We start from the raw sequence: 26,286 nt of genomic DNA, 5'->3' as shown, positions 1-26,286 counted from the left end.
GTGTCAAGCACCAATGGATTCTGAGTCTTCGCTACGAAATCTGGGACAAAATCGAGCATAACCATTCCCCATCCCTTCGAGTGTTTCACATCAAAGAAAATCCGTGCAGTTCACTTACTCTCTTTGCTGATGCCAGGCAGAGGAAAACAGTCTGATCCTGATGACTCTCGCTGTACAACTGTACAAGAGTCACATCCTATGCAGGGGGGCAAGCTCTTCATCAGCAGCGATACTTCCAGTGAGGAGGAGATATCCATGCCCCTCAGGTGTAGGACTAGGCCCAGGACTCCCCTATAGCCCTCAACAGGTGAGATGGATTTTATGAAAATCTGCTACCTTGATGTATAGCTCCGACCGAGAGAGACCCGTCCACGACACCAACCACAGAAGATGGCCCATTTCCCGTGGGACCGTGGCAGAGGACTGTTTGCAGGTATCCAGACATCTCTGTTGCTGTGCGACGAGAAAAGCCTTTCGCTCACAAGATGCTGGATAGCCTCCAGCCGTGAGGTGCAAGCGACTTCACAAACTGGTGGAACCAGTTAAAGTGCAGCAAACACAGCAGGTATTGCCAGGGGGGAATCGCTCTCGGTGCCGTAACGAGAACATCTAGCAGGTCTGGATACCATGTGGCATGTGGCCATTTGGAAGCCACCTCAGGGACATGGATTTATCCTCTTTATGGGAGGTTCCTATGGATCAAGAGTTTCCAGTCCTGTTCTCGGAGAGACCTCAAACCTCAAATTGGGACCTAACATTGGTGCTGAACATACCAGAGTCCATATGAACCCTGATGAGCTTCAGGAGTGTTTAACTCTCAAAATGGTTTTCCTTTTGATTGACATCTTCAATAGAGTAAGCAAACAGAAATCCAATGAAAGAGATAGTGTTTTTTGCCCCAGTTGGTAAGACCCAAAATCCTCAGTTCATGATTGATTCTTCCTCCCCTCTCTAATGGATTTTGTATGACCTGTTAGGGCACTGCGTAGCTACCTGAAAAGGACTCGACATCTCAGACTGGGTTGTCGAAGACTTTTTGTGAGTACAGGCTGGATCAAGAAAGAAGTGCCCAAGTGTCTCCTTTTGGCTTCAAGGAGTAATTAGACAAGCCTACTCTTCTCCTTCAAGTCCAGAAGTAGATTCAGTGTGTGCAAGAGCATATGATGTCAGGAGACTAGGACCTACCATCACATTCAAAAGAACCTGTTTGTTCAAAGGATATTGAAGACTGGTACTTGATTACACCAGACCACCTTCACATCGTTCTATCTGCGGGATGTTGCCCACAGGTCCATGGACACTTTTTCCTAGGGTCCGATGGTGGCTGCTCAACAAGTTTTTATAGCTCATCCAGTGCCCCTAACGGGACAGTTTATACAGTATCTAACCTAAGATGACTGTTTTTGAAAGTGAGAATAAATGGTTTGACTGGTCTACCTCCTCTCTCTCTAATTCCTTCTCTACTGGTGGACAGTGGAGAGAATTTAACCATCATGCGCTGGAACTGGTCAGATACAGGTGAGTGTTGAGCCCTTTCCATTAGTTTTAACTGATTGTTCTTACACAATATAAATACCTTGGAAGCAAGTCCCTTCCTCTCTCTTACAAGGGCAGAGAGAAAATAACGACAACAAGGCTGGTGGCTAACACACTGCTGTTGTCTCCAACAGTTTAGTTCTTTATCTCCATTTAAGACACAATGTAACAGGAGTTCCATTTTGTCTCTTTACTCAGATGTTTGGCTGACAAGTAATCCTTACTTTACAGCTCAGAGGCTTAAGATGCCTTCCTATGTCCTTCCTTGGTCAGGAAGTGAGACCAGGTGAGTTGAAGCTCCAGTCGGTTTTGAGGCTTTCTCTGTCCTCCCTCCAAAAGTCTCCCTTATGTTAAGACCAAAGGTTTGTTCTGTGTATGAAAAAATGACATTTTAAATCAGTTTGCATTTTTCATAACTACCAAACTTGTGATCTTAACATATACTGCCCACCTTAAGCCAACCCCTCATATTTTACCTTGGCCAAAGAAAACTGACGCTGTCCTCTGGAGATGGGTTATAGGAGGTCGACTCCTCCTCCTACCTACCACCATCTTCTCCATCTCCCGATGCCGCCAATTTCCTTGTAACTTTTTTTGACTGGACTCCACCTGGCGCTAGAAAACTTTCCCTTATGCTAAGACTGCAAGTTTGTTAGTTATAAAAAATACAAATTGATTTAAAATTTGTCACACATTTTGTCTTCATCTTCTATTTCCAGGAAAGATTGCCTGTTTAAAATTCATACGTGTGCCTCACCTCATTGTCTATGGGAGGAGAATTAAACATACTGTACTGCATCTTCTCATTGCTGGTGGTGCAGGGAGTTCATGAAACTGTAGATATGGATACAGAAAGCCCACTATGATTCCAAAGCCGAGTGATTATAGAGTTGGCCTGGCAAATTATGAGTCAGCTGTTCAGATTCCCAAAGAGGAGGTTTGTTTTTGTCATCTGATTCTGGGCAAGATTCCATGTTTATACACAATAGTTTCTAATATCAACTACAGTACTTATGAATATGGTGCCATGAAATGTATTTTTCAGACAAAAATCTAAAAACATTTGATACAGAAAAGCTAACATTAGTTGAAAAATAAGTACACTTTATTTCCTCTGAACTAAAGGAAAACAGGACCTAAGGAAACCTGTCCTTTCAAATAGTAATTTCTAGATGATAAATTATCTTACCTGATATAGGAGAAAATCAGACAGTTATTTGTTCAGAAAAGCAAAATTTCACAAATTCATTATGAAAAATCTGATGATGACAATGTGAATAAGCAAATCAAGGACACCCTCTGTGAGATAACAGCAGAGATATTTTGGAAAATTTTTGAGTAATGTACAATATTGAGACCCACTTAAATGCCTGGCTGGCTGCTGGCCACCCAAGGATTCAAGGATTCACCAACCTGTGTATACATACCTATCTAGTGCTTCCATTTTCTTTTTCAGGAATTTAGTTTCTGGGACAGTTTCTTGACTGCATACTTGAGCTATTACAAGTCATGGGTTTATTGTGAGACAAACATTATAGTACAGGTATAGTATTTAAAATCTTTAATTGATTTTTTACATCCTGCCAGGTAGTAGAGTATGTAACTAATTCTTGGTGATGAATGTTTTATTATGATTTTTCAGTGATCAGGATGCGTTAGCAAAGAACATTCAACATTTTTTGAATTTAGAAAGAGTAGAACCTGTTCGAAATTCGTGGGCGGATTGGTCGGAAAGCGATGACGACGATCCATTCAACAATTGGCAGCCACCCCTTGAGGTAAGGAAATCATCACCCTTTTATGTAGGTACCAAGTTATTGTCACATCATTGTGTCATTGTTGAGATTATGGTACTGTACAATATTTGTCCCTACAATACCTTTATTCTGGAATTGTGACCTTTTAATATTTTTTTTCCTAAGTAAGAAAAATAAATTGATGCATTTATCAGTACATTTCTCTTGCAAAGATATAATAACATCTTGAATTAGCTGATTTATATCTTGGGAGTTATATTTGTGATTTTTTAAAGTAAATTAAATACAATTATGCATTCAATTCATGATTGAAACTTTAAGTAATGTTTTTATAATGATAGATTGAAAATTTAAAATGTATATTGTATGGAAACAAATTTTTTTATTTGATAATTTAGCACTCAGAGTATCTATTTTCTAATAAGAGTTCTTTATAGAAATGTAGGCATTCTATGATACTTCTTAAATGAATGTGTGATTGAGATACGCATAGCTATTTTTTTAAACATTTTTCGTTTCATCCTGATGAACTATTTCAAAACAGATTCCTAAAATAGTTGGGGAGGTAGCCCTCTTTTGGACAAACTTCATGAAAACTGATAGTTATATGAAAAACAGTTATTTTGTTGTGAACTTCACTATTTTTCAGATAATTCACTTTTCTGCAGGACAGCATTTAAGAATAAGGTGTCCAATATACATTCCTCAGGATTGCTCCAGACACAGTTGGGAGTATTGTCTTTTTAATTGTAGAAAACGTGCCAATTGAATATTACAGTACGTAGTAGTCTGTATAGGAGGTTTTCTGATGGTGGAAGGAAGGATGAACATCTGTGTGAAATAGTGGTAGGACTTGAATGTCACTAAATATATGTAGCACCTCAAAGGTGCACAAACAGAATTCATTTGGGGAACTACCAAGCGATTTACCACCCAGTATGTCAGTGCAAGGTTGGGGTCATGTTGTGTTACTCTTGATAGTACTTTCTAATGGCACTCTTGAATCTGGTATGACAACCTTTTGGAAAACTGCATCATTGTCATACCATTGTATTAGCCCCAAGATGGTCCAAAGGGTTGCAACAGCACCAGTTGTTGCATCTAGTGACCAGATCATTGCAGCAACCCACCATCCTGATAGGAGCCTACATTTTGTGTTATGAATTGTACATTTATAAAATACGACTCATAAGTGTATCAGTAGCTTCCTGAAGATTGACTTTGTAAGCAAGTATGTATTAGACATCTCATTGTTAATTGTTACCCCTCAGAAAAGGCTACTATTAAGCAAACAGAAAAAGTTAAATATAAAAAAAAATAAGGCTGATGCAGTTATCTCATGTAATAATCCCCAAGGAGCACTCACTGCCGTTACTGTTTTTAAAAAAAGTGAAGCAAGATCGTTACTATACATTTCTAGACCCTCGTAGGGTTTGCCAAAACGATTTGTTTATGAGAGTAGAGACATTGGACCGGCAGGTGGTAAGGCCCTAAAGGGAACTGATGAAAATTTAAAGGCAAAGAATAATGTGCGTTGGGAAGGCACATTTCAGTGAACGAGGGATATGTTAATTTGTATTTTGGAAAATTAATGTATTTGACCGTAGATTGACAATATTGCTAGTTATTTTGTTGCTGAATGTATATACTAGATTTTCAGATCGACAGTAACTGGTGTTACTTTTACCATTAGGAACTGGACGTATCTTTCTCTTAATGTAGTGAATGTTTACTCAGTATCTGGATAAACACTGTTAATAATCCTTCTGTAGCAAAATAATTGTTTCTTTTGACAGTTAGATTAATATTGTTCAGTACTTTAATTACCTGTTTATTCCTGTAAATGCTTGTGTATGTTTTATATCCTAAATAAAATATTTTCCCCACAGGTTGAAAGTCTAAAAGGAAGTGGAAATATAAATTTTGAAGATATAAAGCTTGGTGATGATAGGCCAAATGAATGGCGAGATAATGAGGGAAGCGAATCTGTGAGTTCAAGTGACGAAGAGATATATGACGACCCATAACTGTGAGTTCATGAAATTTATTCAGTTTATTGGTATTTATTAAGGAGGATAAATCTTATCTCTGTTTGGTTGGAAAAAATTTTGAAATAAATTGTATTCTTTATTAATTAAGACCTTCAAAACTAGAAAAATTTTCACTGGACCTTCAGATGTACAACTTTGGAAGCTGCCCTTCTGAAGGTTAAGTAAACATTTTTCACCAGTTTTGTGAGTCTTTATAAATGCAACCTTTGGACTTGTACAATGTTTAAGGTTACTGTGTACTATGGTTCATTATAGCACATTAGTTATGCTTATTTACTAACCATATTTGAATATGGTTTTATGTATATCATAAGAAGTGACGTCTTGCTTTTTTTTGAAGAATCAAAATTTATTAGCAGTCTTGGACTTTGGCAGACTGGGGCTCTATGGTACCCATCAGGGGAAAATAATTGTTTTAAGATTTTATATTGCTGTACAGCATTAGGTTTTATCATTTGGATACCAAGGACAATCAGATAATAATTTACCAAAATCTTAACTCTTCCAGTGTTTTACCCCTTATTTTGTACGTAGCTTCTCTTTCTGACTAACTTTTTTACCCATTCAGAGGAGAGGAAGGGCCCCAAAACAGAATACAGGTAGTTGGTTACTAATCTGACAACCTCTGTTTCAGATCCATCACTAATTTGACACAAATTTTGGCCATGTATGTTTTAAAATTTCCGATTTGAGAGAGAGAGAGAGAGAGAGAGAGAGAGAGAGAGAGAGAGAGAGAGAGAGAGAGAGAGAGAGAGAGAGAGAGAGAGAGATTCATACATATTCTTGATACACGTTGCTAGACAGTGAGGCCAGGTGTTGTAAAACAGTGGAAATAAGAAAACTCTTAATTGATGATCGTTAAAATGCACCTGAAATCGGTCAAAAAGATACAGTAACTTTTAAAAACATTTTCTTCTGACTTATAGCTAATTTAAAAAAAAATTGTCTGTAGTATAATTGAGAGAGAGAGAGAGGCTTAATTGTTGGCTGTGAAAGTTTATCTAAAATCAGTGAAAAAATCCTTTTTCATCGCCACCATCACATTCTTCGTTGTCGAATGCTGTATCACAACTCTTCGTCGTTTTCCTTTTCTTTCAAGAGACTTTGGGTAGGCCACGGCTGTGAGGAAGGATACACAGTAGCTGTAAGGAAGACAGCTCACCATTGGAGGGACAGCCATTGACCAGTTTTGGATGGCCGTGACCGTTTGCCTTGTGCAGAATCCTTCATGGCCACGCGTCTGCCAGTTGCACAGCTGTGTCCTTTCTACAAATGTTGCAGACCAAGAAACAACTCTCATTGGTTGTTTTCGTTGATGCCATCTCCTCCTTATGCTCTCCCCTGTCGATGGGCATAGACTTGGAGCCTCTTATACTTAGACTGAGTGAGTGTCAAGTATAAAATGCTTCTTCATCCCTGCATATTTCTGCTCGGGAACATTGCCACAGCATGGCACTTTCAGGGCCGGACCCCCAACCATGCTCACGTGGAGGTTTGGAGGAGAACAGGATGACTCTTCTGAGAGTTTTTTCCCCACGTTCATGTGAACGGTTTCGTAGTGGATGGATTGCTTTTCAGAGAATGTTTCCCACCACCATGGGACATCTGTAACAGACCCCCCATTCACTTTGTTGTGAACAGGATCATTGTCCATGGCACTGCAGGGCAGCGCCTCCACTCTAAATTCACATGGAGAGTTACCTTGGGAATGGGATTGCTCTTCCAAGAGCGTTTCTATTTCCACGGTCAGGCAAGGGGCATCAATGGCACTTCCATGTGGCACTTTCTTCCATAAGGTTCAAAAACACTGTCTTTACAAATTTTGTTTCAGCTGTGACCAGATTATGGAATGTCTTCCTAATAATGTTGAATCATTGGAAATCCAAAATTCAAACTGGATACAAGTGCTTTTTTTGTTGGACAGGCTCAAATCCTTTATATAATTTACTCTTGACTTTACTTCTGTATTTTTTCCATACTGGGCTATTTTCCCAATTGTAGCCTTTGGTCTTGTACTATTCTTAAATTGAATAAATGTAAAGTGTAATTTATTTTAGCCTAGAAGTTGCAGGAAATTGAAGTCAGCTTTCGGATATCTTGAAAGTTCAAGAGCAGGGTTTAGTAGAGGTTCTTTGTCACTTATCAGGCCAGACACCTGAAGTGCAAAGTGGAAGGGCTGGTGACTGTAACCTGCCAGAAATTATTCAAGAAATGTGGAAATAGAAATAAAAACATAATGGTTTGGCATGCTATGCTATAAAAATATATTTCCATATTCATTCCTAGAAACAGAAAACTCCACATGACTATAAAAGTTCATCGTGTGAATATGTGGGGAGCAGTGTACAATATGCTTCGCTCAATACCTGAGATATGTTTGTGCTGGTAGGACGTTAAGTGGTTTACAGTGTCAGGAAATATATATACAGTAATACTATTCAGAACAAGTCCATTATGACATATCATACCTGCACCTATTACCTTTACTGACTAAACAGCTATAATGCTCTACTGTATATTCTCACAAAGTGGCACAGTTTAAATACAATATGTCTTAAGTAGTGTAATGAGTATCATGACCAGCTGTATAGCTTATTTGCAGCCTTGGCCAGTTTATATATCAGTATAAGCTTTATCATTTTGGATTTTTTTTTTCAAAGAAAATACTGTAGAAAATACAAGATGTTATAAAAGCACTGTACTGAATTACAAAACAAAAGTATTAGAGAACAGGCATAGACATGCATGTATAGAATTAGTGTACCCTATACTGGCTAAACTTTGCCTGTTCACAAAGAACCAGGAATGGAGACATTGTTCACTATGGCCATTTCTGATTATTGTAGAAATTTTGAAAATATAAATGTTATCATATCTTTTTTTATCACTTAGGCAAATATGTTTTGCGCCACTGTATTCTAGCCAGGCTATTCTGTTTATCTTTTAAGAAGCAGATAATTTACTTTAAGATCTTAAAGATAATATTACTGATTCTGATGAAAGGAATTTATAACAAAATGATGTCAATAGAAGACTTATATGTGAATACTTATATATCTCTGCTCTTAGTACTGTACCGCTTTAGCCAATTGAGGTTATTCAATTACAGTATATTGTAACACTATGGAGTTTCATATGTACTTGCATTAAGCAACACACATCTTTATTTTTTAGGTTGTGTTGGATAGTCACAAGTGAGTCTTAAAAGTAAGTAGCAATGAGTTTCAGTTTTCCTGCAAACATGCCATTTCCTTTGACAAGTACCTTTACATTTTCTCTTTCTTCAGCATCCAGGGACATATTATCTGCATTCTGATAAAACAGCCATAATGCGTGTGAGAAGTTCAAGTCCCTGTCGAAGTCCATTGTGCCAGTCTGTAAATCACATTGTATTGTTATGATTGATAGATTATGTCAGCTGTTAAATACTGAGTGGAAATAATACTGTGTAGGCTAGGAAGCTGATGTAGTAATTACACATTTACATTTCATATAATTAACTTACCAGATAATTACATAGCTATAGTTCTAAATCGCATGGCAGCCTTTACAGACATTCCCCGGTTATTGGCAGGGGTTTTGTTTCGACGGCATGACGATAAGTGAAAATCACTGATAACCGGAAATCGGCAAATTTCGGCGCTTATCAGCGTCAATAACCGGGTATTGGGGCCAATAACCAGAGATCGGCACCAGTACCCAATTATCGGCGCCGAAAATCACCAATTTTCATTGCTAGACAAGCGCCGTAAAACTGGATTGCCAATAACCAAGCCCGCTGAAAATCGGGGACTGGTTGTATTGAAAAAATCATGGTAGCGCTCAGATAGTTTAGTGTAGGTGACAAGCCCCGCCCACCAACAGGAGTGCTTAAAATGACTTGGCAGAAAACCTCATTCTGTTTCTGCATGCTCTCGAGTAACATCGGGGGTTTGCTGCAGCTTTTGTTTACTGATTTTCGGTTGTATGGTTGGATTTCGGTGAAGTATTATTGCTTATTTGAGTAGCCTTCAATATTTAATAGCTTTCAGGATAATTTTTTATAGTTGTTTGGTTATTATTATGTCTGATTCAAGTTCACCTATTTTCGTTATTGTAGCGACAGTTGCCAACCAGATTAATCAATCTTCATGTGATTCTCATACAATTTGTAGTAAATGTAATGGGCAGAAATATACTGTAGGAGGGAGAAAACTTGTGCTAAATGTAATGGTTAGCAACAGTAGAACGTACTTAATCTCAACTAGACAAGTTAGAGAGGGATAGAAAGGAAAGTGGCCTCTAGAGCCAAGAAACAATTTTAGAAGATAGCTCTGTTATTCCTTCTTCCCCCCCTTCCCACCCTTTTTTCTCCTACTTCTAGCCCTCCTATTTTTAATCCACCTACTCCTGCACCTGGCTTCCTTGTTTCTGGCCCTTGCCATGCCAATCTCTAGTCTAGATTTAACCAGAAATTAACCTAGTAGTGATACAGTGAAGTGGAGGAGGTGGCTACTCGTCCTGCTGATTCTCCAAGACGAAGGTCCCTGTCATACTCCCCTAAACCTGGGAGGAGTCATACCGGAGGTCCGAGGGAGGTCGGTGGGGTTTGCCCATGGGTAGTCGCCTCGCAATCGAGCATGTTGATCGATCCCAGGCTTCGACAGACAGCCGTTGGCAAGGCGTCTTTGTGGATGTGTGTCAGTTGTCGATCGACTCTCAAGACTCCAGCCCAGACTCGGAAGCACTGCAAGCACTTTTTAGATTTGTCTCGTCCATTGAAGAGGCAAGCAGGCGATGCTGGCCGCTCTTCTCCGCTGCCGGTTTAGCAGTTTAAGGAGCTGGGTGCAGTCCTCAACCTTCCTGCAGCACATGGGACAGTCCAGATTATCTCTCTCCTGAGCATACTTCTTTTGCGCGCCAGTCTTTGGCTCCAAGCGCCTAACAATCCCTCTTCGGCAGAACTTGACCTCCATGTCAAGACCTCTTTGATTTGTTTGAAGTTTTCAGTTTCTTGCACTGGATGGTGAGAGTGCTAGCCAGGAGTCCTTTCTCATGCAGACAAACCATCAGCGATGGCTCTCTTGAACTTGCGGCTCTTTTCTCTTTGGGGGTTTTAAAGGAAAGGGATTTTTGGTGCTCCCATTCCACTAAAGGAGTCACTCAGACCCAGAAGTCAGACCTTCAATAGAAGTTGACTTAGGATCTTCTGGCGCATTCTTCCAAACGCCCCAAGGATTCGTCTGTCTATATCTGGACAGCTTTCCTCTTCAATCCCTTTCAAAGGAAAAGTGCACAAAGGACTTGTACATCTCATCTCTCTCAGGAACTGGGAATTATCATCTACCTTCAGAAGTCCCAGTTGAAGAGAATCACTAGCTCCCTTCAGACAGTCCACAAGTTTTGCAATTCTTCCTGTAGGCCAACTGGGACAGAGAATCAGCCAAACACCTACGCATTTCCCATAAACCCGGTAATCAAGTCGGACCGGCAAACATAGACTTTCAGAAGGAAAGCCTTTCATCCTCTGAGCCCAGACTTAGACCTCTATTCAAACTCCTTGGTTCTTAGTTGAGGAGTCCACTTGGTTACGCCTTTCCGCCCTTCAGCATAGTCAGGGAAGTGCTCAACAAGTTTTGAGCTCATCACAACATTACGGTGATTCTCATAGCCCTCTTCTGGCCCATGAAAGAATGGTTCCAGACCTACTTCGGTTGTGGGTGGACTTTCCGAGACTTCTTCCCCTAAAATCCGTGTCTGCTTAGACAACCTCTCTTTAAGAGATACCAAAGGGTTGTCCGATCTTGTCCTACAGGCTTCAAACTGTCCAGAAGCTTGTCATAGCATAAGAGTTTTCAAGACGCACTGCAGAGGCTATTGCAAGTTGCAGGTGTCGACTTACTAGCTGCGTTTTCCAGGCTAAGTGGGTGATTTTCCGAAGCTGGTGTCTCAGACTTAACTTCCCTTCTTTTGAGACACATGTGACCCAATAGTGGATGTCCCTCTGTATCCGAGATCTAGGAATCTCTTGCCCTCCAGCATTAAGGGGTTTCAAGCTGTGTTTAGCTCAGTATTTAAACACAGGTCCTGAATCTTGCAGCAATCCCAAATCTTAACAACTTTGTCAAGTCTTTTGATATGTCCAAGAAGGAAAGGAAGATCCGGTCCCCTGGAACCTGGACGCTGTGTTGAAGTGGCTGATAGGTCCCACTTTTCAACCCATCCATTCCTCTTCTCAGAGAAACCTTACTTGGAAGACTCTCTTCCTCATGGCCTTGGCTACTGCTAACATACTAGCAGGTTCAAAGATATCGATAAAGGGTAAGTCTTTACCCTTGGAATTTTAGCCAAGAACGAGGACCCGTCCTTTCTCCATTAAGACCTTAATGGATACCTTGGCTCTGAGGAAGAAGAGAGATTTCTTTTTCCTGCTAGAGCTATAAGGTATTACCTGAGCAGGACTGAGAAGATCAGAGAACCATCCAGTAACCTCTGGTGCTCTGTCAAGAACGCGTCTCGCCCTCCGACTAAGAACACTATGGCCTTCTTCATCAGAGACTTAATTTCTGAGGCACAATCTCAGATTTAGGAGGGCATTTTGTCTACTTTTACAGTGAAAGCTCATGACATCTGGACAGTCTCTATCTTATTAGCTTTCAGGCACATAAGTCACTCACTTCCATTCTGCAGTCGACCTAATAATTCTGCAGTTGACCTAGTGGAAGTGCGAACCGATCTTCGCATCTCACTTTTGAAAAGTTGAAAGTGTTTGAAAATTGCAGTACCTTTGGGTCATTGTCAGTGGCTGGCATGGTATTGGGTGAGGAAGCATAGGAGTCTCTCTTTTCTCCTACTATCCTCGCCTTAAAGCAGGGTGTCAAATTTTCTGGAGCTAGGGAGTACAGTGTACCTGGAGTATCCACCAGTCTCAGTGGATGGGTTGTGGTGTTGTCAGTGCAGGTGAAAGCGTTGTCTGGTTGTTTTTTATTGTGGAACTGCCCCCAGGGCAAGGGCACTTATTAATGCTTTGCTAGCCATTGGACATATCCTTCGCTGCAAAGCTCCCACCCAAGTAGAGGCACTCCATGGCTATACCACCACGCCACTACAGGTTAAAATGAGCACCAACCAGAGGCGGTAATTACTTGCAGGAGATCTCTTACCAAATAAGGAAACGAGAAGCATTGTCTTCAATACTAGCAACTTTTCTATTTCAAAGTCATTACCATAACTTAATGTTTTGGAGTAGAATATGTCCATGCATCCCATCTCCTGTTAGTGTGGGATTAGCTATGTAATTACTTGGTAAGTTACTTATATGAAAATGACATTTTTATAATAAAATTAAGTTTCATATATACTTACCAAGTTATTTTGGATTGGAGCCCTCTCTCCTCCCCCCCTTTCATGGACATAAGGGCACAAACAGAATGAGGTTTTCTGTTTAAGTCATTTCCAGCACTCTCATTGGTAGGCGGGGCTTGTCACCTACACTAAACTAACGAAGTGCTACTGCGATTTTTGAAATAAAGGCTGCGGCGCGAGTTAGAGCTATAGCTATGCAATTACTTGAAACTTTATTTTATCATGAAAATGAAATTTTTTAATACACCATTAACCACTGTTTACCTTTGGTAACTAACTAAATGGCCTACTAGAGAAGGTTAGTTTACAAAACCAAGACCTTGAACGATAAACACTTCTCATTAATTTTCAAAAGTAGATTCACCCACAACCCAACAAACCATTGCATCATTTATTTTCGTTAGTGGACCTGGCCTAGACGGTGGGCATTTGTATAATTCATTTAGATTGTTAGAAACTAAATCATCCTTATCTTACGGTGTGATAAAAAAATTGAATGTATATCAATTCTTCACTGTAATTTGTTTTTACTATAAATCCTTTACACTTTATCAAATTTCTGATCTTTTGCTCATTTTACATCTTCAAGGTTAGAAATGCAGAACAATAGTGTCAAACTGTTTACTCTTTCTGACCTGGTATAAGGAGATGTGTCAACATGTCTGCCACATCTACAGAATACATGTCTGCCACATCTACAGAATACCCCAACTGAGGTCAAGGTTTTATGAATCAAATCTGGGAAAAGTGGCAGTGTTTAAAATGTACTACATATTTGTAGTCATTTTGGCTTGACTGTAGTTCTCACTGCAGGTGGAATGAACACTAAGTTTGGAATTAAATAATTTTAGCCCAGTGCAAGTTATGTCGACTAATATTGCCATTTGTAAGCATAACTGCTGTTGATTAAGTCAATTGGGCAGTGTATTGGGGTGCCAGTGTAACTTCTTTTACCCTTGGCCTACTTGGATGACATCCTTACCCTACGGCTGCTTTACCTGCATTGAGCTGGTTGAACTAGTCTCGTCATTTTATACATCATAGACAAGGACACAGCACAGTCTTCAGGCTCTCTAGATAGATCTCTGCAGTCAAACCATTTTTGGCCAGTCTATCATTTTTTTGTGTCTTATGACTAGAACTCTGAACAAACTCTGTCTGTGAGTTGGTTGACAACATGACCAGTTTACATGTATACTTTTTGACCTGATTGTGTCATTTCCAATGGTGAACTCTTGTTCAGTTACCTTCTCATTCAAGTAGGTATTTTACTGCGTTCTGAGAAGGCAGTTTTTTATAATACGTACTAGTGCATTAACTTTTTAAAGAGTGAAGTATTTCCTTACATCAAGGTCTTTTCTCTCTTCTTTGACTGAGTGCAAGATACACCAATTTAAGAGGAATGCATGAAACTGGGGAAAGGGTTAAAGAATGGGGATTATATAGTACAATACCCAGTTAGGAGGATATCCCTTGCCACTTGGAAGAGCCAGATGTTGGTAAATTCTTCATAGTAAAACTATTTAAGTGCTGGATTAATAGGCTTTATTAAAACTATAGTTTGTGTGCATAAAACATGAAGTTTGTTTTTTATAAACATTATTTTTATCATTTTTGTCAATTAATTATGGTTAAAGCCTACATATTCACTTGGCTAACTAGTTTTCTTAAATTGTGAAATATTTTCTATATAAGATGTTAGACTATCTGATTTTTTATTTACTTCTTGGCCCCTTTTATATCTCCTTTTCAGCTGCCTAAACCATGTGTTGGCATCAAAAACTGTATTTTATTATAAAATTTCATCTATTTTTGTTAGTTTTCACATTTCAAACCAAATTCTTACGTCATATTTTGCTATAAGTCGGTTTTGCAAACGTGGCCCTATTTTATGACCTGTCTATCATAGAGTGCTTCTAACCCTTGTGACTGTTAATCCAACAAGGTTTTGTATTCCATTGTAAATAAATTCAACATTCATTCCACTTTACGTCACATCACTATAAAGAATATTCAGACTATTTCTTAAAGCGTATTGGTTGGTGTGAAAGGCTCTGTTCTATAACCTTGTAAGCCTGGTTTTCCTAACCCATATTCTCTGGGAATTCAATTGTATTCAGTATTTTTCTTTTACAAGGAAATAGGTGTGAAGACATATTAGTTGAAGTCCCTTGACCTTGCTTATCACATCCAAGGCTATTGCATTGGTAAGTTTTATATCGTCAGATGAAAAATACGGATGAGTCGTAATGGAAGTGTTCTGTACTGTGACTTAACCATAAATATTAAGCAAAGTTTTATATTAGTTTTGCCCCCGAAAATTGCAGGTCCACTTTTGGAATTTTTTTCACCCCGAGTGTGTGCTGATTAGTCCATAGGTGGACTGTTGATGCTATAACAAATGTTATGTTATAATTGTTTAATTTTAATACATGTGTGCCCTAACTCGGACTAGGTTAGTTCTCCAACCGCCAACATAGGTCAGGATTTACATTGAATTAGGGAACTGCACAGACAGTAGTACAGTACTGCATGTGGAGTGGTTCTCTCATTTTTTGCATTTCTGCAGCAGATTTGTTGATATAGTATATCCATCTTTCAACTAAATGTGCATTATTTCTAGTTCATCCGTGCCTTACCAATTGAATTTAATTTCTAAAGTATTTTGTCCTTTTAAACTGATACTTCTCAGAAAGTTTGGTGGTTTTGTATATGGTTGGAAATAAGTACAGAAAGTCATAATTCAGGGACAGTACTTATATCCTACTTAAAAATGTGCATCACAATGAGTAGTTTTACTGTTTTTGGAACATCCAGGTCAATCGTGAACAGAATCACAAGAGTTAAAATTCTGTAGATTTGGAGGTTTGATATATATATGTATATGTTAACAGACTGTGTTTTTGATAATTTGAGGTGTTTCATATTCTTATTTGTGTATGTAGTATTTAATCTGTGATATTCCATGTGTTTTTTTTTATATATAAAACTGCACTTTTCAACAATATCAGTACTGGATGGAAACAACAAAACTATGAAATTATTTTTAAAGTTTTTGGAAGCTCTTTAACTATTACATAAAGGATTAACACTATAAATAACTTTATAACTTTTTATATTTATTTGGGAGTCAGAAAATGTCTGATTGTGATTTTTAGATAATGTATAACTGGCCTCAGTGCAAAGGGCCTTAATTCTGGGAAAATAGTTAGTAGTGATTGTTAAAAATGATAGCATAAGCTAAAATCATCTTCCTTCTGAAAATTTGTCTCAGATCATGATTTTATGGCATTAGACTGTCTTCCATCTTGCGTGCTTTCTGCCTGAATTGTCATCTGGTCTAGGTTGTTGTGTAAGCACAACACTAGGATTTTTTTGGGTCATCCTTTTGATCTACTACTTTTTTTAACTGATTGCACCTTAATCCTTTTCAATCTTTGAGTCACATTAGGCTAACAAATTAGATTTTTGTATTCAGATGTCAAGAAGTGGCAGGGTTTTTAACTGATAGTGATGTACAGTTCACTCCATTTGTGTTCTAGCACCTTGCCTTGTACTGCATAACATACCAGCAAGTGAAACCCAGTGACATTTTAAATAAACCTAGTATTGCAGTGTTTTTCATCTGGCATTTTGAAGTACTCTTTTATAAAATTAAGCATATTTGTAGAGTTTTATACTTTTTTCTTTTTTGTCATCAGATATGCACGGAGGGCTTGGCCATATCCAGACCAAGCTTTCGACTTGTTTGAGCAGCAATTCATACTTGAATTGGAGTCAAGATGCTTCCTTAGGATTTAATGGAGTACAATATTTTCAGCTCCTTAATGGATTAATATTTTCAACTCCTTAACGGATTACTTTTAAACAATTCAAACTGAAACTCTATTTTTGCTTTCACGTAGGCAAAAATAGGAATTGCTATATTTATAGTGGTTTATTTTGGTTAAGAGACATAACAAAATACTGAAAACCTGAATTATTCCAAGTTTACTTGTCACTATTGAAAAGTTAATCAAATAAATATAGTTGGTCCTTGGCTTAAGGGGGGGTGTCAATCGTATGACTCCCAGCACAAATCAGATCCATTTGATTTTAATTTCCTTCGGTGATATGGCATATTGTAGGGTATTGCATGTGTATGACTAACATACACACATCAGCCTTGAATGATATGCAGCATAAATCATGTAGATTACTTAAAACATCTCAAAACAGTGTGAATTCTATACTGTTAGTTTTGTGTAATGAGCTTTAAGCAAAATGAACAAATTTTCAAGTACTAAATATTCATTTATAGTAATATACTATCTCTCTCTCTCTCTCTCAAATCTCTCTCTAAATATTGATTTATCTCTTGTCTCTCTCTCTCTCTCTCTCTCTCTCTCTCATCCATATTCACCAATATTATCATGGTAATTTATGTAAGATGATGACAACGGCAATAGGTGATAGGGTAGTGCCTGCAGTGAAGTCTCAGTTGTGTGAAGAGATTTGTGGCACTCTGAAGTAAGCAGTGAGGTATAAGGCTTATAAGGCTAACTTGAACTGCTTGCCAGGAGAAGGATCATCAGTGTGGAAAGAACCAAGATCCTATTGCAAATGCTGTGAGAAGACTTAGTAATGTTATAGGAAGCTGTTCTATTTTATGCATCATTGAAGAAATGTTGTAGTGCCTGAAGGCATGTTCTCTCAGGGTGATATGGAGGCTTTATTCCATCAAAGGATCAATGGAACGTAGTCTCAATGAAGACCTAGATCTAGTAAATGTTCAGATAGAAGAGTACCTGGATGGAACTCATTTTGCCTGTATACCACAAAGGGAAGAGCTGGAGTAAAATTGTTTAGGTTGACAATTTTTCACTGAAGTATTATATCCTTCAACACTTGTGAAAATTTTTCAAATTTCCAAACATAGCTGTCCCTCTTATAAAACATCTGCATCATCATCATCTGTAGAGAATTTCATGAGATCTTTGAGTTTCATTAACTGTGTCTCTGTGTTCTTCTAGGTGTGCTTTAATGTCATCATTGTTCATTCTAGAAAAACCTTCCCCATCAACTTTCCTTGCAACATGCAAAATCTTATTTGCTTCCACATCAGTAGTGGGGAAACCTTTGGAGTCAATGATTGGCTCCACAATGACTTACAGCATGCAGTGTCCAGAGCCATTGTTTCTTTTGTACTGTGTTTACAGCCTCTGAAATTGTGAAGCTCGTTCATACATCTATGATTTTATAGTCAGTGTTAACATCAAGGACAACAGGTTTAATTCACCTTAATGCACTTGATGACAACTTGATCACATGGCTGGAAAAGTAATATTGTGTTAGGACTCAGTAATATCACTCACATTCTCATCAACAAAAGAGAGAGAGAGGTTAGAGGTAGGTAGGAGCTGTGTCAATTGTGAGGAGAACTTGGAATGTCATCCTCTTGTCTTTGGGGTATTTCCTCACTTGAGGAATGGGGCACTTGTGGAATTGTTTCAAGAACAAGATGGCCATCACCCAAGGCTTCTTGAGTTGCCAGGACATGGTCAGGGACTTTTTGTTCATTTTAAGATGGTTTGATTGACAGATGAGTCCTGGGTTGGTCATGTGACCTGCTGTATTACCACATAGCAGAAGAGAGTAGGGTAATTTTTTCAGGCCTGTTAATCTGTGGGTCTGCTTGGTACTCTTAGAGGATGTAAATACAACTGGGCATTTTCTGTTAGAAAAACCCTGTTTCATCACAGCGGAAGATTTGTACTGGAAAGGAATCTTTCTTTGTAATGATCTTTTCAAACTCCTCTAGGATTTTTATTGCTGACACAGCCAGTTCTTGAGATTACAGTGCATAATATCATCCAGTCACCCCTTCCTCATTAGCATTAAACTCAACCCCTATGTTGTAGTGTTCTACATGCTTTTTCATGCATAATTTTGGCATAAGGAATGATATATTTTTTGTGGCATATACTTTAGTCAGAGGGTTTGTCATGAACTTGAAAGATGGTTGTACCATAGCTGGATTAGCATTAATAATTGCACAACTTTTATCCTCTCTGTTCTTTACTTAATTAACACTCGATTTGTTCTTGGTCATCTTTAGGTCCACTTTTCAAAAAATCCTAAGATTTTTACTTGTCTGGGGAGTGGGCACTTTGTACACCTTCATATCTTTGGAGGGACATTTTAGCCACTTCACTGCTTTTAGAAGGCCTTTTCCTTGACACAAAGGGTGTACAGAGCACAAGTAGCGAAGGAATGAGGTAGCACACTGAAAAGTATTGGAAGCAGACTGATGCCAGTGAATCACATTGTAGGCAGTATTAGTCAGTGATATGCCTTCAGATCGCTTTATTCTGATGGATATAATGCTGTGCACTCTGCGTGAGTTTTGCATTTTGGAACTTCCTGGATATTTCCGGTATTTTTCATCAGCATATTTTCAAATCAGTGGGAGTGACTCCCCCATAAGTCAAAGGCTGGCTGTATTTTCAAGTTACATACTGGAAAAGGCTGATAAGTATTCCAAAGTTTAGAATAGAAAATTCTCAGTTTTACAGTAACTTTCTTTTAACTATTTGCCCACACGGTAAGTGTTGTGCTTAGAAAAGGCAGTGTAAACCAGTCACATGGTACAGTTCCCCCAAAAGAAACTTGATCAGAATTTTATTATCCTCAATGCATAATACAGAAACAAAATAAGCCATTTGTGGTGCGGTTTTAAAAAGTTGGATTGTGGACATGTCAAAATGATATAATGTAAAATTTTTTAAAAATCAAGAAATAACTCAGGATAATCCGTTAAGGGGTTTTTCCACCTAGAGATAACTCCATGCAAGGTTACTAACGGTAGGTTACAAAAATGATAGTACATGAACTGGTAAAAGAAATTGGAAGTAATCCAATGGCCATAAGATTCTTAAGTAATTTAGTTTGCTGACTAAAGGTAGATGTATGTGAGTAGAAGTTTTTCTGTAAATATTACTGAAAAATATGTTTACTTTTGCTTGTTGATATAGGGAACTACCTTTTGTAAATATAGAACATTTGTTTACTTTTGCTTATCTTGACAGGGAGCTACCTTAAAGATTTTTGTAATTTGATTGTCACAGGGACCTACCTTTAAAGAGTCTTGTGATTTAAATGTCCAGAAATCTGACTTCACTGAATATTGCTGATTATCACTTGAAATTTTATGAATATCTTGTATATTTTGAATAGTAGCAGCATACTTGAAGTACAGAGTATTATGATACTTATATTGCCACTGAGTCCAGGAAAAATAATGTTTTCAGTCTTGTATGCATTGTGCATTATCTAAGACAGTTATATTGCCACCATGTTCAGGAAAATCATTGTTTCAGTGCTTTTTTTGTATATACCTATTTCACTACAACTGGTAATTTTATAACATTCTCATACAAGCTACATGTCTTATTCAAAAGTATAATCTTGATGCTTTGGACGAGTGATTAATTTTCATTATTAGCACCTTCCTGGTGTGAAAAGCTTTGCCGTATCACTGAAGACTCGAAAGCTTTGCTGCGTCACTAAAGACTCATTATTATGCATAATGCTTCATGTGTTCACTTAACAGACAACCCCTTTCATTTTACATATGCCGTTATGCCCAAGTCATGAGAAAGAGCGGATTGCAGAGTTCCTATATGTGGGTGAACAAAGAGCAGGCTTTTCTGGGTAAAACCTCCACCAGAGGAGGAACCCCCTTATATGCCTTGTCCTTCCATTTTATCCGTGGGTATACAATGAATAAATTATATAACCTGAATGCTGTGCAGAGATTGCTGATCACCACCAACAGTTAAACATGTTTGATGTGGCTGCCCAGTTTTCAACTAACAACAACTGTCAAGTCTTGGAAACAGATCCCTTAAAGAAACTGTCAAAATATGAAACATATTCAGTTGATCCATTCATTAAATATCTTGAGCTGAAATTTATGTACGACACAGTTTATTTATTAAGAACCAACCCTTTTGGCCAGCCAGGTAAAATGTTAATGATAGAATTAATAGCCTTGTCATTCACTGCTTGTTCACTTTTAGAAAGAATTAGCCAGTGCTAAATATTTCAATATATTTTTCTGCTGTTTTTCAAAGAAAAATATTACAGTACTGTCATTCAGTATGCTATTAACAAGCAGAGACGTTTGTGTTTGTTTTGGTTTTATTAGGATCGTCAGCAATGTGTAGTTAACTTTTTCCAGCAATATAGACATGTATACTGTACGTACTTTGGCAAGTTTGTTCTCCAGCTGTAGCAGAGACAGAATTTTGCATTAAAATCTCAATTTTAACATTGCTATCATTTCAGAACTCATTGATGGAGATGTAGAATACCAAACATTTAGCTGGGTCTCAGTTTATATTTTCAAATTTGGCTCCTCTGATGAATGTTTACCGTTCCATGTACAAGTACTGTTATGGTTGTGATATTCTAATTTGTATTACTCGGTTATTCACCGTTTATATTTTTTATTTGATTTAATTCACTTTTCATATTCCTGTTTGGCAGTTCCCAGTGAGCTTTAAAAGCACAGTATAATTATATTTTGAATTGCTCATTTGGAATTAAACTGAGCTGTGAACTGCATTACATTGCGATCATGTATATCTGGAGGGATTTTGGTAAGTATCCAGTTCATCATAGATTTATATCATTTAGGTCTTGGTTTGGTGTGTTTTTCTGAGCTCAAGTAGCCCCCTGCTGTACCACATTTGTTGTACTTAGTACATAGTCATGAAATTTTTATAATTTTGGTTGTTTGTCATGATAAGAAACTTTTTATTCACACATTACAGTACTGTATATAGATGCATAGGTATTTGTAGTGCCTTACCTTGACTTTCCCATCATCATTTAGCAGAAGCAAGCACTGGAGGTACATATTACTTCATATTGCTACTTAGACTAGACCTTTACAGCCATCTTCCAGCACATGGGTGGAGTAGATGTTATAAGGTTCCTAGTTTTCCAGGAGCTACTGTACGTTGGTTTTCAAGAGAAGTAATATAGGAAATTCCTCTAAAAAATTATGAAGTATTGTATCTGTTAAATTTTCAGGTGTTGTTGTAACCTCGGTTTTCGTCTTTTTGTTTTTTTGCAATCAAAGTGAAAGAGAAAGGGGCAACAGTATCAGGAATGAACAGTAGAGATGATGTCAGCTAAGTAGTAGTCATTAACAGCAAAACATATATTTTTGGGCACCAAAACTGGTTGGGTTCATAATGCACAAGGCAATACCAAGATTACAAAGACAGTAACTAAGAAAAAAAACCCAGCAGTGCAGGTGTTAAGATGAACAGAACCAGCCCCTAATAACCAAGGCATAATAGTTGTAGGGAAGATAGAATAATGGAGAGGAATAACTGAGGAGCAAGTAAGGACTGTTGTTTTGCCATAATGATCAGTCTTGCAACTTGTCTTAGGAACTCAGTGTTTGCTGAGGTTAGATGGGATTTTTCGACCAACAGATTCTGAATCAAATCGAAATAGTCTGTATCAAATCCAGATAATGTCACAAAGACGCTTGGGAATCACTCGCCTTGTGACGCAGTAGCAGTGGTTACAGCTAGATATCCCATGCATATCCATTCTTGGACAAAGTAGTCCATCTTTTCTTTTTACTGGTGGTGCTTGTGCAATTTTGCTTTCAGAGAAGTATCTGTATGATGAGGGTCCTTGTCTATTACATGTTTCATTAGGATTGGTTAGATAGTAAGTTAAGTTGAAGAGTGTCAGACACTCCTTATCCAGGTCCAGAACCTCAAGATAGCACACAACAGTTGGGCGAAAGCTCTCGATTACAGTGCAGACATACAACTCCTAGAACTCATTCTAGGAAATTAGGAATCAGGATTAGAAATAGCCATTGCAGTGGATAATATGACTAATTGCCTAGAGGTTGGTAGCTCTGGTAGGCTTTTGTTCAACATAGTATCCAGACTTAAATTACAAATTTGCAACTAGTCTACAAATTGACCAGATGACGAACTTGGTAGATTGTCAGGAGAACCACTTCATGGTGGCATTATGACTCTGTAGATTTCAAAGTAAGGTAACCATATTTGCAGAGAGATTAAGACATACGTTACTTGAAATTCTTGTGCCAATTCCTGAAGTAATCTATAGGAATAAGGTCACTTGAAATAATCTATTTTGCCCCCACCTTATGACAGAAACAGATAGGGAAGATGCAATTTCTTACTTTGCCATTCCTGATCCGACTGACTGTTTAAAAGTGACAGACAGCGCTTGCTGCAAGGACAGAGAGAAAATTGTGGATACCTGAGGAAAAAATCTAAGTGTAGACAGTGCGTTCTGGTTTGTCTGTTTTTGTCAGTTATTCTGGTAATGTAATCAATGATTTGGTAGCAAAACGGGATACTGACCAGGTCAAGTCTCTGGAAGTTAAATAGTGTCTCTTTCAGTACAGCTATGAAAAGCAACTTACAGGAATATGCAGTTCACATTGTCTTAAGTGGAAGGCTAATTTCTCTCACAGATGAATTTCAAGACTGAAAAACCGAGTGGTTCTAGGGCCAGGTCATCAGACCAGACATTCGTAACTGAAATCAAACAAATCCAGGTATCGCTTTACAATGCACTATATTAGTGGAGTGCTTTTTTGGCTTACAAAACAGTCCAGATGTGTCCTGTATTTACGATACATACAGTACTACTTTCCTTCAGAGGGCTTCTTTCCATTTGGTATGGGACAAGTAAAGAGGTTTTGCTTTGAGGACAAATGCAGAATTTAAAATAATTTTTGTGTGCTACAATTACTAACAATACTTTATGAGGTGCCCCCTCCCAAGCCAACTGATAGGTATAAATACATGTAGAATATTTCAAGGTTGCTAAAGCAGTCAATGACAGTTGCTGCTGGGTGAGACTGGGACTTGGTAATTTGTGGACCCTGTAGAAAAGTGCAAGCTTCCTTCTCCTGTCATTTGAACTTTGGGACTTGGCTCTTTCTGTGATTATGGTGCATTATGGAATGCAAAATAAAAGGACTTCATTTATGAGACTATTTTTATTTATGAAACGGTATCTATTTTAAGTTTTATGTTCTTGTCACACAAGTTGCATGAAAGGGAATATTTTGCAGAGAGTTTTTAGATCTTTTTAGTAGCCATTTATTATTGAATCAAAGCTGTTAAGAACTCTAATAATTGGTTATTTTACTTTTTGCTTTGACCAGTTTTTTAAGAAATAAGAAAAGCGTGAACGTAAGTACAGAATTGTCATATACAGTGTATGGAAAACTTACATAATTGTTTCAACCTGTGAGTACCTAACAGAGTTAGTATTTTTCTGTAATATTAATACATCTTATACCAAAATTACTCTATCATTATGAAGTTGTAGAAAGTACATCATTCAAGTAGAAATTATTTCTCAAGAGAGTTATTACCCATTGCAATGGAATGTTATGAAGAGAAACTCTTCTCAGTGAACTTAGTAGAATATACTGTAAGTTAGAATTGATATGTAAAGTACCATATTGCAGGTGTCATTAGAGTTGTAAGATATGCAATTTTATCTTGTAGCTGTCTGTAGGAATATTTTTGATAAAGAATTACTCGATTGGTTAGCCATTACGAGAATGTAGTGAGTTTTCTTGTAAATCCAGTTCTTACCATGTAATGCTGGGGTATTGCATTAAAATGTAGAAACTACTCTGATAAAGAAATGTAGAAGCTGCTCTAATAAGGAATTTGTATTGGTAGGTTATTTGACTTAACATCATGTAGATGTCTCATCTTAGCCTCTGTGTCATAACCAACATCGAAATGTAATCATTTGTGCAAATCATTCTGAATGGAGTTGAAGGGGTAAATGAATTTGAAACGTTTAAATCGCCGATTGAAAGGAAACTTATGGTCAATTTGTTTTGTTTTTGTCATCTCTTGAAATTAGTGGTTTCTGAAGAGATCCTCTAGTTCATCTACTTCCCTCTTCCTGTTCAGATACTGAAAATGTCAGAAAAACGAACCAAAAGTTGGTAAATCTTTGTGAAAATATTAAACCTCAGTTTGTGTATGGGTCATCACAAATGGCCAGAAAGTTGAATTTTTGTATATTCCATTGGGATGTAATAATTTTTTCCATCATGATTATCTCCAAAGAATTTTATTTTTGCAGTATTCTACACATTTATTGTCCAGAGACATTTTACAATCATTCAAGCATATTCTCATATTTTACCTCTGTTCACTTGACATTTGCAGTTTTCACTTCATGTACCATTACAGTAATTTGAACATCTACAGATGTTTATAAAGTAGTATATATCAGAATTTATAGTAGTTATAGGCTACCATAAAAAAGGCTGTGATGATTAATTGCATGTAATATTTCCAAAGGTAATGTTTAATTCAGGCATTGCAGTACAGTATGATTATTCTTGAATTACATATTGGATTCGCCTACAAGTATTGTTTAAGGTACCCATAAGTTGTAATTTATGAATGTTGGTTGTCAGTACAATGGCATTATAAACAGTCCAATTCCATATGTGATTTTGAAATTGCTCTTCAAAAAGAAATCAAATTTTAGTAGACTGTACAGAATAGTGCCAAGTGAACATTACAAAGTGAAATTTGCATATGTTTAAAAGTTTTTAAATAAATATCAAGATCGTTTATTTTGCCATTTGCTTCTACACCTACGGAGATGTAGTTATTTGTGTAATTTCTTTATATCTTGAATATCATGCATCAAATATGAGAATCACAAATTAAATCATTTTGTATTTGCATTGTTAAATTTTTGGTTATTCATAACCTTCATTCGTTTCTTGAAACTTTACTGCATTTATTTTATTTGTTTTGGTGCTAATTTTGTGTTCATCTTTGATAAGATTCCTTTAGTAAAGGAAATTTTTTGATTATCAGACTTGTTTCATTCTGTATACTATATGTAAATGAGGTTTAAGTAGCATTATTGCCTTAAGATAATGCCACTAAGAGTTGCCTCAGAGATGGCAGTATCTTTGGAAATGTTTTATACAATTCAAGACATTAGTGAAATGGGAATTTTTGTGCCCATAGAATGAATACGAAAGCAGGCAGTGCTTGGAGGGGTTGCTTAAAACTGTCATATGCAAGGCATATCAGTACTTCTCCATTAACCATTAAGCATATATATATATATACACACACACTATAGTGCCAATTCTATACATGTTAAGACCAGCTAGTCAAGATATACAAGTTTGATTACACTTGTGCCTAACCCTTACTTTTTTCTAACTCATCCCTGGAAACTTTTAAATTCTACAATCGGCTTCTGCTTGGCATCATCATCATCATCAACCTCCTCAAATCCAATCTTGTGGGACAACCTGATGGCGTACCCAACAATGCCGTAAAATTGTGGACATATTCAGGCCACATCCTTTCTAGAGACAGGATTCAGATTGGATGATTGCAACTTAACCCAAGTAGTTAGTTGCACTGTCATTAAGACAAGCCGCCCACTCATATTCATTAGGGTGCACTGTGCAACCTAACATTTTCCACTGTATAGTGACTGTGATCCTACATTGCAAAGTGAGCATTACTCTCTTCTTGTTTATA

General features: G+C 37.5%; 1 protein-coding gene across 4 annotated transcripts in view; it reads left to right on the top strand.

Annotated features, from left to right (window-relative positions):
* Positions 1 to 25,601, top strand: part of LOC136827883 (cytochrome b-245 chaperone 1-like) — a 48,848-nt gene extending 23,247 nt beyond the window's left edge. The window contains exons 6-11 of one of the 4 annotated variants that reach the window (XM_067085355.1): positions 3,179 to 3,314; positions 5,183 to 5,322; positions 8,519 to 8,551; positions 16,390 to 17,136; positions 17,181 to 18,584; positions 18,686 to 25,601. In XM_067085355.1, coding sequence (XP_066941456.1) covers positions 3,179 to 3,314; positions 5,183 to 5,320 — 274 coding nt within the window. In that variant the 3' untranslated portion in view covers positions 5,321 to 5,322; positions 8,519 to 8,551; positions 16,390 to 17,136; positions 17,181 to 18,584; positions 18,686 to 25,601. Of the gene's footprint in view, positions 1 to 3,178; positions 3,315 to 5,182; positions 5,323 to 8,518; positions 8,552 to 16,389; positions 17,137 to 17,180 lie in introns of all 4 variants that reach the window. The other 3 variants (XM_067085372.1, XM_067085374.1, XM_067085364.1) reach the window with 3 other exon arrangements.
* The last annotated feature ends 685 nt before the right edge of the window (positions 25,602 to 26,286 follow it).

The sequence above is a fragment of the Macrobrachium rosenbergii genome, chromosome 3 (genome assembly GCF_040412425.1).
Source record: "Macrobrachium rosenbergii isolate ZJJX-2024 chromosome 3, ASM4041242v1, whole genome shotgun sequence".
NCBI lineage: Eukaryota > Metazoa > Arthropoda > Malacostraca > Decapoda > Palaemonidae > Macrobrachium > Macrobrachium rosenbergii.
This window is presented reverse-complemented; position numbering and strand designations above follow the sequence as displayed.